The following is a 12728-nucleotide window of genomic DNA, read 5'->3' as shown; positions in this document are numbered from 1 at the left end:
GGCCCAAAATAAAGTTCAACCAAGAAACGCTTTCTTGCCTGATGGGCAAAGGCAATCCACATATTTACAAATCTTTATTATGACAGAACGGATAAACATCTTTTCCAACTTCTGAACCTAGAAATGATTTTGGATGACAAAGAAATCTTGGATAGATGAACTTCAACTAAACGCTGGATTTTAGTTAACTGCCTCATTTGTTTCCCCATGCAAATGGGCTGGCAAAGGATAAAATTCAAGTATTTTTTTCCAATCTATTTTTGATAAGCCATGCTTTCTCCAAGGGACTCTTAACCAGTTTGAACTTGAAGTAGTTTGAACTTGAAGAAGGCGGCCAAGGAGGCAAAAGACCCTATGCATTGGGTCTGGCCTTAATTTGAAAATGATCAGCCCTACCTTGGTATGGAGCACAGGCCCCCAGATAATCAAAAGCTTGAGCGCTACTAAGTGTTTGACGTTTAACTGCTCTTTTATCTACTATACATGTCAGGAAGGGTTCCTCTTTCTTAACCAGCGAGCTCACTTATCAAGATTAGCTTAAAGGTCTTTATTCTTCTTGGTCTAATACATCTTGGTCATGAGTATACCTCAGTTACCAGGATTTATAATCTCTTTTGAATGGAAAGACCAACTCCCAAATCTACATGTGACTGTGGGTCTTTTCCACAGAAGTTAATCCTACGTACCTGTCTACATATGCTACATGTCTAACCATACACTCTCCAGTAACAGAACATGAAGGGGAAATCTGCAAAAGCTGCTATAAATTACCAAATCTTTCCTTATGCTTTATGTATGTCACAATTTGACATTTCTATTTATGGATTAATTTTCCTGATTGCTTTGTTTTACAACACACCGAAAAAAAATTTAGATTTTATGATTCATATCTCCATAAAATAGCAAAAGAATGGAATTAAAAACATGTTAAGAGGTTTACAGCCAGACACATCTCCACAGGGTCCCACAAAGAATCTGTTTTTGAAAATATATAAAAATTCGAGTAAGTGCAAAGTCATCTGGAAACTTCTTGAATCTGTTTCACACAGATACTCTTTATCCACTATCCTTCTCTAGTGCTAATTTTCAATTTCACCACCAGTATCTTTCAACATCAATATCAATATCTTCTCATACAGTCTTTTATAACTTCCTCGATACTTTCTGTGACTCTTACTCAGTCTGCCTATACACTTCTAATAATATTCACTCTTCTTATCAACTCAGAAAACAGAATTCACCTTACAAATATTTTATCAAAGGCAGTGGCAGAAATTTAGTGATACATTATACAGTACAATGATAACAGTTAATACTCAACTAAAGAGTACTCAGCGACATAATCTGGTGTAACCCTGGAAACAAATATATATAGTTTTCATTGTAGATGTGTTTGCAAAATGTGTCTTTACTGGGGATAGTAACTTCCACATTCTGTATGCAATTAACATCATTCTAAAATAACTCTTGACCTCACGAGTATTCCTAAACAGTTACAAGATGAAGTGGTGAAGTGGAAAAATCACACAACTAGGGGAATCTAAGACCTGGGGTTTAGTTGTGGATCCACCTACAAGTTAGCTGTGTCACCCTGGGTAGATCATTTGACCCCCAGGGCCTTAGACTCTTGAACTGCAAAACGAAGAAATTAGACTAAATATTCTTTAAAATCTCTTCCAACTCGGAAATTCCCTGAATCTATGAAATTTCAGTCTCCCCTCATTTCAAAGATAAGCAGCAGATGATAATGGCAAATTAGCCTAGATTTTTTTTTCCCTTTAAATATAATGACCCAACTTGGGATGCTTTCCGGGGTTGAAGTTTTATCTAGGAAAATAAACCACAAATGAAGACGACGTCGAGAAAACGGGGAGCAAAAAAAAGAAAATCACACACTGATGTAGCTAAAATAGAAACTTCAATCACCGTCGGGCCATTTTGTCAATAGTTATTCAAAGGCTGCTGCTCTAATCACGGGCTTCCCAAAATAGAAATATTTATAGAGTTATTTCCTTCTCATCCCCAGAGATTCAATCCGAATAAAAAGCACATCGTCTAAAATCAATCTACAACTTCAGAACAAGTTGCAGGGAGCGAAGGAAACTCCGCACAGCACTCCGAGTCATTTGCCTTCGAGTGTGATTAGGGCTAAGAAACGGTGCTTATTATAAGATGTGAGAAACGCACAGGAGGCAGGTGACATCTGGAAAGGGAAGCAGAACTGCCAGGAAGGGATGGAGGCTGAGGACCTTCGGGCAACAGGTCCAGAGCCGGGACTGCAGCCTGGCCCGGGAGGGGTCGGTCGTGCCACCCCGCTCGCCGCCCTCCCCATCCCCAACCTCCTCGCCTCGCCCCCGCTTCGGCCCTCGAGAGGCAGCCCGCCCCCCGCTCCCCACGCCCCTGCGGCAGAAACCTCCCTAATCGCTTCCTCGCTCGCTTCCCCGGGCCTCCCGCCCCGGCAGGCCCTCCGATGCCTCGGCGCCGAGGCCCGACTCCTCCCGAGGCCGCCCCCGTCGCAGCGCCTCCGCAGCCCAGTCCCCGCCGCCGGCCCGCTCACCTGCACCTGTTTGCGGAAGTGGCGCGGCGCCGGCCCCGCCGGCGGCCAGGAGCAGCAGCAGCAGCAGGAGCGACGCCGGCGGCCCCGGCATCTCGCCCACGGCGCGGCCCCGGGGCCGGCTCTTCTCGGTCGCCTTCCGTCCGTCCGTCCGTCCGCCCGTCAGTCGGTCCTGCCTCCCTCAGCCGCCTCAGCGGCACCCGCGCCGGCTGCTCCTGAGCACACGTCGCTTCGGCCAAACCTCAGCCCGGCTCCTGATCCGCACCCGCCGCTCCGGCCACAGAAACATCATCCTTCCCGCCTGCCCGCTGCCTGCGCCGCCGCCGCCGCCGCCGCCTCTCAACAGCAGCAACAGCAGCAGCCCTGCGGAGCCGCGGGCCCGGGCAGCCGCGCTCCCGCCGCCATGATGGGCTGCGTCATGTGACGTAGGGCGGGGGCGGGACGCCGTGATAGACAGCCCAGCCGGCCAATCGTCAGTCCCACACTGGTCGGCGAGGCCCCACCCATCGTCCTGGCGGAGGGAAGGTGGCCGCCGGTGCGCCCCCTGCAGACCGGGGAGTGCGTGGACAGCAGGTAATGCCGACAATTATTTTAAATTCAAAAATACAGAGAAGTATAAAGAAGACAGTAAAAAGCATCCAGAATCCATCCTGGATTTTTTTTTCTCGGTATTTTAAAACGTGTAAAAATAGGACTGTGTTGTCGAGTGCCTTTTTTACTTGTCCTAGGCGTTTTAGGCTCCTCTCCTTAGGTTGACCTAACACATCCTACCAGCCATCAAGGAGCTTTGGGCTTATTTCAGTTTAGCAAGAATAGAATGCCTCTCCCCTCGCACCCATGGACTCAGCTCCTGAGCTCAAGCTGTTTCCTTGGCCAAGAGTGCCCTTCCTGTCGTCTCTTGGCCACCTGGCATACTCCCTTTCCTAGGTCAAGACTCACCTGAAGGATGACGTCATCTAAGAAGGCCCCTCCCAATCCCAGGAGAAATGACTAGCATCTCCTAGTGCCACACCCAGGCCCTGGATACACTGCTATCCCAGCTGCCATGTTTTATTGTTCTGTGTCTGTAAGCCTCCCCGAGGACGGAACTGTTCCCCTGTCAGCTGAGAGTCCCAGGGGGTTGACGCAGGGCCTGGCTCCGATGGGCGTTCTCTACAGGAACGGGTCCTGGGCCTGGTCCTGGGTGTCAGGGAGGAGCAGCTCCCAGGTGCTGACCTCTCCCTACCAGAGACAAGGGCCAGCCGACAGGTGAGGAGAGACCACAGCCTTGCAGAAGGCTATGGGCAGCTGGTAATGATACCTGCTGGAGTAACATAGTGATCAGAGGCCTGGAGGCTGGGAAAATGCTGAGCTTTATCTGGAGAATGCAGTTGTAGTCCGGTTTGGGCATGAGAGGAACTGATCAGAATCTTATCAGATGGGGCTCTACCAACTGGCAGCAGGGGAGCCTCCCCACTTCTCCAGACTCCTCAAATGTCCGTCCTATATGCCAGCTCTCTGCAGGGCTAACTCAGCGCTGGACACGCAGATGATGCCCAGGGAATGTTTGTTGAATGATCAAGGCAAGCCAGTAAACACCTAAGTAGATGCATAGCTGGAATGTGAAATGCTGAGTTAAGGCGTTCAGGGTATCTGCTGATCTCTGTGTGGGAAAGGGAAGGAAGGCAAAGGTCTAGCAAAGAGACATAATCACTTTGTTGTGCTTCTGCTTCTATCAGGAAGCTCGGGACTCCGAGTTTGAGGAAGCCAGGGAATGCTTGTGTTGTATACTGGGAAGAGTCACTGCGTTTGTCTGCAGCCCTGCCTCATAATCCTTGTGGTTATTAATCATAATTAAAGTGCACCCCAACAACAACACGTCAGGCCACAGTCCCAAAGCTGGTTTCATTCTTATTTGAGCAAGCCCAAAAGTTTAAAAAAACTTTTTTTTTTCCACTTCACGGAACAGAGGTTAAGGTACACATTCCTCAGAGGGTGTCTAATGGAAACCTTGACACTACCACCCACCTCACCACTCACACCTTTGCCCAGTGCTTCCCTGGAAGACTTCTAGTTAGAGAATTCATAAAACAGAAGGAAACTTGTTTACTTTGTTTAGTTTCACCTAGGAATCAGAAAACAGCCTTTGGCACAATTTGGGATTAGAGCCTTAAGATTTGAAGTAGTATCTTTCAGTATTCCAATAGCTGTTCTCACCTGTGCTCAGCCTTTTCCAATTTTTTTCCATGCCAAGCCATCACCTGGACAACCCACTTGGGATTATCTGTCCTGCCAGCAAGCTCTGGCTGAGGGCTGGATGCTGAGGGATATGAAGTTAGTTTACTACTGGATGAGCATGCATCTCTGGGGGTCTGGCACCCAGTGGGTACCCTAAATGTTTACAGGGCTGAGCTGGATCAAATGGATGCATGTGTGAGGATCCCGTCAGTGGTATACTGGAGCCAGCTGCTACCAGCTCATGAAATCCAATTGTTAAATCTTCAGGAATTTTTCATGCCAGTTGTTAGACACTGCCACTGGGGAAAATTGACTTATATAAACTTACAATTAAATAAATTATATTAAAAACGAAGGTAATAAGGAGAAACATTTCCAGAAAGGAGAGCAATTAGAAAACTGGGGAAAAGTGTCAAAAGCAACTTCTTTAGAAGCCTGTAAATTAGCCAAAGTCTTGCAACAACACAGGGAGCATTTACGAAAGAGAAATGGCTGAATCTCAGTAAGTACTGTGAGCTGTGTAGCATTTTCACTTGCTGTATTCTCGTTCTTCTCTCCCCATCTCCACGGTAGCCTTGAAAAACAGCAGCCTCGCAACCATAATAGCTGTGAAAAATGAGCACCCTAGCAGCCACTGGAGGGGACAGAACAGATTTGGAGCCCCCCTAAAAGCTACATCTTCAGAGAACACTCACTTTGACCTGTCAGGCAGCTCCCTAGAAAGGCATCATTCACAGACTTGCCTTTATTTGATGTGACTCGAAAACTACCTTAGTGCTAACGTATCTCCAGTTTGTTGAAAATAATCAATGGCAATTGTTTAACACCACAGCTTCCTGAGCCAGCAATATCAGTTGGCTGATGAAAAACTCAAAAGAAAAATTTAGAGAATGAGGTGTCAGCGGGGGCTTTGAAAGGCTCCAACATATTCCTGGAAATCTAGAAAACCATGTGTATGTACAAGGCTGTACACATCCCCAGGAGAGACGAGAGAAGGTCCAAATTTCTCATCCCTGGCTGATCTTGAAGCTCTATGTAAGCAGGAAGTGAAGGCTGGGGCAGAATTTTAATCTGTGGAGCATTGAAGGCATGCCTGAACACACATACAGAGACTGTTTGCAAAACTGGGGAGACGTATTGGTTCAAAGCATTTCAGGAAATCTCTGCACAATCATTAGCTGACCGTTAAGCTGGCTGAACAGAAACTTCAGTGGCCACACACAATAAAAAACACAGACTTTACAGAATTAGTCCATGAAAGTCACTAAGCAAATGAATGGTGGCAGCAGCAACAATAAAACAAGTCTTGGGAAAGGGGGATATTAGGGAAAACTGGTTTCCAGAGTTGCCACGTTATATGATTTAAAATGTCCAGTTTAAAAAAGAAAATTGCAAGACACGCAGAGAAAAACAGGAAAACATGTTCCATACACAGAATGAAAAAGCTGTAAATAAAAACTTTTCCTGAGGAAGCTGGGAAGGTGGCTTTAATAGACAAAACTTATGAATAAATAAAAACCTGTAAAATTAAAAAACACCAAAAAACCAAAAGTTATAAATAAGTCAGCTATTATAAATATGTTCAAAGAACTAAAGGAAACCATGTCTAAATAACTAAAGGTCAGTTGAAAGACATTAAGACCTGAATAGGGGCCGGCCCCGTGGCCGAGTGGTTAAGTTCGCATGCTCCGCTGCGGCGGCCCAGGGTTCGGATCCTGGGCGTGGACATGGCACTGCTCATCAGGTCACGTTGAGGCGGCATCCCACATGCCACAACTGGAAGGACCCACAACTAAGATACACAACTATGTATGGGGGGGTTTGGGGAGATAAAGTAGGAAAAAAAAAAAAAAGATTGGCAACAGTTGTTAGCTCAGGTGCCAATGTTTAAGAGAAAGAAAAAGATTTCGAGGAGGAAGATAAATTGTTTAAAAAAAAAAAAAAAGACCTGAATAAGTGGAAAGACATCCCATGTTCATGGAACAGAAGATTTGATATTGTTCAGAAGGCACTACTCCCCAGTTGATCTACAGATTCAAAGCAATCCCCCTTAAATTCCAACTGGCTTCTTTTCAGAAATTGAGAAGCTGATTCTAATAATCATATGGAAATTCAAGGGACCCTGATTGGTCAAAAGTCTTGAAAAAAAGAACAAAGTTGAAGGGCTCATGCTTCCTGATTACAAAGCTACAATAATCAAAACAATGTGATATTGGCACAAGAATAGACATATACAACAAACAATGTAATTGAGAATTTATAAATAAACCTAAATATTTACAGTCAATTGATCTCCAACAAAGGTGCCAAGACAATTCAATGGGAAATATTAGTTTCTCAACAAACAGTGCTGGGACAATCCACATGGAAAGAATGGAGATGAACCTCTCGCACCATACACAAAAATTGAATCAAAGTGGATCAAAGACCTAAATGTAAAAGTTAAAACTATAAAACCCTTAGAAGAAAACATAGGCATAAATCTTCATGGCCTTGGCAATGGTTTTGTACCTATGTACACCAAAAGCACAAGTCGCCAAAAAAAACAAAAAGGTAAATTGGGCTTCATCAAAACAAAAAACTTTTGTGCTTGAAAGAACATCATCAAGAAAGTGAAAAGACGACCCACAGACTGGGAGAAAATGCTTTCAAAGTGTATATCTGATAAGGTACTTGTATCCATGATATATAAAGAACCCTTGTAATACAATGATAAGAGAGAGAATCCAATTAAAAAGTGGGTGAAAGGTATGAATAGACATTTCTCCATAGTTATGCAAAACGGACAATAAACAAATGAAAAGATGCTCAACATCATTAGGAATCAAGGAAATGCAAGTCAACAGCACTTCATACACACTAAGATGGCTCTAATCAAAAAGACAGAAGATCATAAGTGTTGATGAGAATGTCTAGAACTTGGAACCCCCATACATGGCTGATGGCAATGTAAAGTGGTGCAGCCACTTTGGAAAATAGTCTGACGGTTCCTCAAAGTGTTAAATATAGAGTTATCATATGACCCAATGATTCTACTCCTAGATAAATATACCTAACATAATTGAAGACGTATGTCCACATAAAACCTTGCCCACCGATGTTCATAGCAACGTTATTCATAATAGCCAAAAAGTGGAAACAACCCAAATGCTCACCAACTGATGAATGGGTTAGCAAAATATGCTATATCCTTGTAAGGGAATATTATCCAGCAATAAAAAGGAATGAAGTATTGATTGGATGAACCTTGAAAATATGATGCTCAGTGAAAGAAGCCAGCCACAAAAGGTTATATTGTATGACTCCATTTTTTGAAATGTCCAGAATAAGCAAATCTGTAGAGACAGAAAGTAGGCTTGTGGTTGCCTAGGGCCAAGGGGGTGGTGGGAAGGAACGGGGAGTGACTGTTAATAGGTACAGGGTTTCTTTTGGGAGTGTCAAAAATATTCTAAAATTAAATAATCGTGGTGGTTGCACAACTCGATGAATATACTAAAACCCTTCGAAAGGAGTGAATTTTATGGTTTGTGAATTATATCTCAAAAGTGTTACTGAAAAAACAAAGGTAATAAATACTAAAAAGTCATCAATTCCTAATTACTTTTACTACAGTTTACTATGGTCTATCTTTTGAGGTCATTTACAACTATTATAGCTGTACAGCGGAAACACTATATGATACTGTACTATTGCACGTCATTTCCCAACTCTGACTTCAGCGGTTTCATGTCAGTAGCTTGAAATAAACCATGGTGTGAGTATTTACACATGGAAATTGGCAAATGGTACTAATCAGGACGCTTTTCCTCCCAGAGAGCCTTTGTTACGACACTCTAGTCCTGCCATAGGGTACCCTCCTTAGGGTCTTTACAAGTGCCACTTGCCGACTTAGATCCTTTTGAGGTCATACTACTTTAATCCAGCTTTAGGCAAATAAGGAGACCACGCAGATTAAAAGTCAGACTCTCCCTAATTCTCCGCCAGTCACATGAAGGCCACATACCTCATCTCTGACTCTCTTAAATGCCTTTGTGTGAAGTCCTCACCTTTCGTTGCCTTCCAGATCCTCTGTCTGGAGCTGTCTGAGTCAAGGACAGCTCACCAGGTGCGTTTGCCTTTCAGAGCCCTGAGCTGCCACCCATTTATGGGGGGGCACCCAATGCAGTAAAAATGAATGAGTGAATACAACTAAGCCGTGCCGAAGCAAGGCTCAAATATATGCTAAAGGTTAAGTCCAACAAGTTAACACTTTTAATATGCATAATTTATAATGCAATGTAACAATGCTATCCACAAGATAATTATAGGATTTATTAAAAAAAAATACACAGCAGACCGTGAGATTCAGAAGTGGGATACCACTTTAAAATTGTTTTATGAACATATTTTTTTCCAAGCTCATCAGTGTGTCTGCCTTCATTTGGAGGTGAGTTTTATTTAACAATGACTTACAAATCACTTTCTATGTGTCAGACACTGCGCTAAGTACTTTATAAGTAATAACTCTTTAAACTTTATCTAATTTTGGAATGTCTTCATCATCCCTGAAAGAAACCCTGTAACCATTAGCAGTCACTCCCTATTTCCTCTCTCGCCCTAGCCCCTGGCAACCACTAATCTACTCCATCTCTGGGTTTATTAACCTGGACATTTCCTATAAACGAAATCATAAAATATGTGGCTTTTGTGACTGGCTTAAGCTATCTTTCCCATTTTACAGATGAGGAAACTGAGAAACACAGAACTTAAGTACTTTGGCCAGGGTCCCGTGGCAGACGTAGGGTCCAAACAGAGTCCCTGCTAAGTCTCAAAATCAAAACCGAATCATGTCAAAGCGTGCATGGAAGGCCTTTTGTGAATATGGGGTCAAGGCCAAATTGCCCCACGTGCATCCCTGAGGTGAGAGGCCCTATTAGAGACTGCCTTCTGGGGGGATAGAGGTGGGGTGGGGAACAAGGGGAGGTGGGGAAACAAGTACTGCCCTGAAGGCAGTAGTTGCTCAGTAAAATAAATGTGTCCATGGAGAAAGACAGACTCTCCTCCTGGGCTGAACAGTTGCAATTTTCTCTCTTTGGCCTGCCCAGCATCTCAGTTCCTTCCCATGTTGAGAAAGCCCCATGATATGAATCTTGGTAGTAGGAAGGTCACCTCTCACTATGAAGACTCGGGGCCTAACATGTCCTCTGGGGCCCGAGCAGCCAGGGCATGAGCATCCTCCCAGGTCCGTGGCGGTGCTGGCAGCTGTGTCATCCTAGCACATGGTCCCCAAGGTGGGGCCTGGTGACATCCCCGCTGCCCAGCCCCCTCAATGGCTACTTATGTCCTGAGCCCAAGACCCCAGCTCTTTCTGTGGCTAGCCACTGCTCTCCCTGGCCCTGTGCAGGCTCTCAGAGGGTCAGAAGATCCTCGAAGCCAGCTCTCAGCTACTTCAAGCTTCTTCAAAGACCCATAACTACTCCTTCTCTTGGGTGCAGCCAGAACTGCAAGGGCTGCGCCTGGACCAGGCCCTCAGGCATTCATCGAGCATCAATCACCATGCAGGACACTGGAGGTGCCTGATGGACAAGACAGACATAGTCCTTGCCCTCCTGGCACTTGTGCTCTAGTTGGGGACAGAAAATGCAGAGCCGATCACACAATTAATTGTGAATGCCCTGTTTTGATGGTGCGAGGTTGCAAAGAGCATGTGTGCATACATCCTGGGGATCAGGGAAGGCTTCTCTGAGGAGGTGACACTTGAGCAACAATCCCAAGGATGAGCAGGAGGAAGTTTAATAAAGGGAGGAGGGAGGTGGAGTTCCACACGGAGGAAGGAGCGTGGGTTTTGATGTTTCATCTCTGACGTGTCAAAGTGGAGGCCGTCATTGTTGGCAGACAGGTACCTGGACAGGTAAGTTTTGATGGGGAAAGGCAAGAGTCTGGTGTAGAGGACCGGGATTGTGGGAGGCCATGGGAGGATGGCGGGATCAGCCCTGATTCTTCCCATTTCTCTCCTAGGGAGTGGGGAGGGGGCGCTTCGTTTCCGTTTCTGACTCAGGGCAAACACGCATGCTCCACACAGGGACACTTTCCTGCGGACCAGCATTTCATCCCCTCCATGTGGAGTTGGGCTCCTGGACCCTCCTCAAACACACCACGTAGCTCCCTCCTCAGGGCCCCCTGCATTGGCTGTTCCCTTTGCCTGGAATGCCCCTCCCCTACATCTTTGCTTGTCAGCTTCTTTAAATCCTGAATACCCTCAGAGGGACCGCCCTGGCCATCCATCCCCATCCTCGTCTGACCCCTACTGGATGTCGTGATTCCTCAGAGCACTGGTCACTCTCTGACTCCGTCATGTATATCTGCTCATGGGTTTATTGCCTGTTGCCCTTGATTAGAACAGAAGTCTGGAGAGGGGAACCCTGCCTGTTGAGCTCCCAGCTGTAACCCCTCTACTAGAAGGCGTCCGGCACCAGTGGGATGTCAGTGAACCGCTGTGGAGAGGCTGTGGGCTCCGGTGCCAGGACCCAGGCAGATGGATGCCCTTGTGTCTGCCTTGTGCCGACTCCCCCTCTCGCCGCCTGCAGCTTGAGCCAGGCAGATGCAGGGCTGAGGTGGCAGCATCCGCTTCTCCCCAGCAGCTTTGTCAGGAGAATCTGGTGCAAGGTTAGCTTTCTTACTCACATGCGGCCAGACACACACTGACTCTTTCTATGTCTCTCCCACCACTTCCACTGCACCCCCATCTTGCCACCACTGTCAGCCGGGGCCCGGGCTGCTTTCTGGAGATGACCCTCAGCGTCACTGTGTCACTCTCCCTCCCTCCCCTCTGCTCCAGTCCGCCTTCCACGGTGTCATCCTCCTAGACAAAGGTACGTGTCACTCCTCTTCTTAAAGGCGTATGGAGGACCCCGTCCACCCAGGCCTCCCCAAGCCTCCATCAGCTTATCCTCCTGGCAGGGCCTGCCTCTCTTTCACTCAACCAAACCCTTCACCTCTGAGACGTTCCATCTGCTGCTCCTTCCATCTAGAAGGCCCTTCCTTCCCGCTGCCTGGTGCGACCTTGGTCCATTCTCCTGACTCCTCCCCGCCCCCTTCCCGCGCCCCCAGGAGCCCCCTGCTGCAGGGGAGCTCCTGGCTCTGTGTTCTGATGGTGGGTTTCTGTGGGCTGGGGGCCTCTCTAGGGCAGGGCTCATGTTCTTGTCACATCTGCTCCTCACCAATCATTCGACAGTGATTTCAACACACCTAGCAGGTGGTTGTGATGTGTCAGGCCACGTGCCAGCACTAGAGTGAACAAGAAGACGAGGTCCCTGCTCTTCGGGAGGTGGCGTTCTAGGACAAGAAGAGCCCAGACTGCGTCGGAAAGCCCCGCCTGCCTCAGCCTCCCTGTCACCCACGGGATCCTTGCCCCCCAAGACCGTAAAACCGAGGCAGACGTACAGGGACAACCTCCTGCGTCAGTTCCTGCCGGCCAGTGGGGCAGGCCTCGGTTGGTGGGTGCCAGGTGGCCAGCCTGTGCAGGTGGGAGTGTCACCAAAGGCAGGGTGGGTGTGTGGGCCAGGGGTGGCTGGGCAGGCCGGGCAGGGGCCTGTTGGCTTGCCCAGACCGATCAGCCTGTCCAGTGCCATCCTCTGGCCCTTCTTCGGTGCTGGGCCAGAAGGGGATTTCAGGAAGCAAGGACTGGAAACTTCGAAGCAGACAGAATCCTAGGACAGGCTCTTCCACAATGCCTTTGTATCTGCCACTAAATGTGGGGGAAACAAACGCTCCATGTGCCCCCAAAGACAAGTGAGAAGGTGACCCTGCCAGAACCCGGCTGCCTAGAACCTGGGGTCAAAGTCACGCAGATAAACCATGGGCCTGTTTGTGGTTGGGGCCTGATCCTGCCTGTGGCTCCTTTTTGAGCTCAGCAGGAAGCTTTGCCTCCCCAGCAGCACCCCCTTACCCCCTACCCTGGGTGCTGGGGCCCAAGTCA

The 12728-nt window shown here is 47.2% G+C and overlaps 1 protein-coding gene across 19 annotated transcripts in view; it reads right to left on the bottom strand.

Annotated features, from left to right (window-relative positions):
- LMTK2 (lemur tyrosine kinase 2) overlaps positions 1-6668 on the bottom strand; it is a 96112-nt gene extending 89444 nt beyond the window's left edge. For 13 of the 19 annotated variants that reach the window (XR_011424498.1, XR_011424497.1, XR_011424496.1 and 10 more), the window contains exon 1: positions 2558-6668. Coding sequence is in view for 3 of the 19 variants with exons in the window: in XM_014729803.3 (XP_014585289.3) it covers positions 2558-2648 (91 nt within the window). In the remaining 16 variants the exon portion in view is untranslated. The remainder of the gene's footprint in view (positions 1-2557) is intronic. The other 6 variants (XR_011424499.1, XR_011424500.1, XR_011424506.1 and 3 more) reach the window with 1 other exon arrangement.
- Positions 6669-12728: the final 6060 nt, after the last annotated feature.

Source organism: Equus caballus, chromosome 13, assembly GCF_041296265.1.
Source record: "Equus caballus isolate H_3958 breed thoroughbred chromosome 13, TB-T2T, whole genome shotgun sequence".
NCBI classification, from domain to species: Eukaryota; Metazoa; Chordata; class Mammalia; order Perissodactyla; family Equidae; genus Equus; species Equus caballus.
This window is presented reverse-complemented; position numbering and strand designations above follow the sequence as displayed.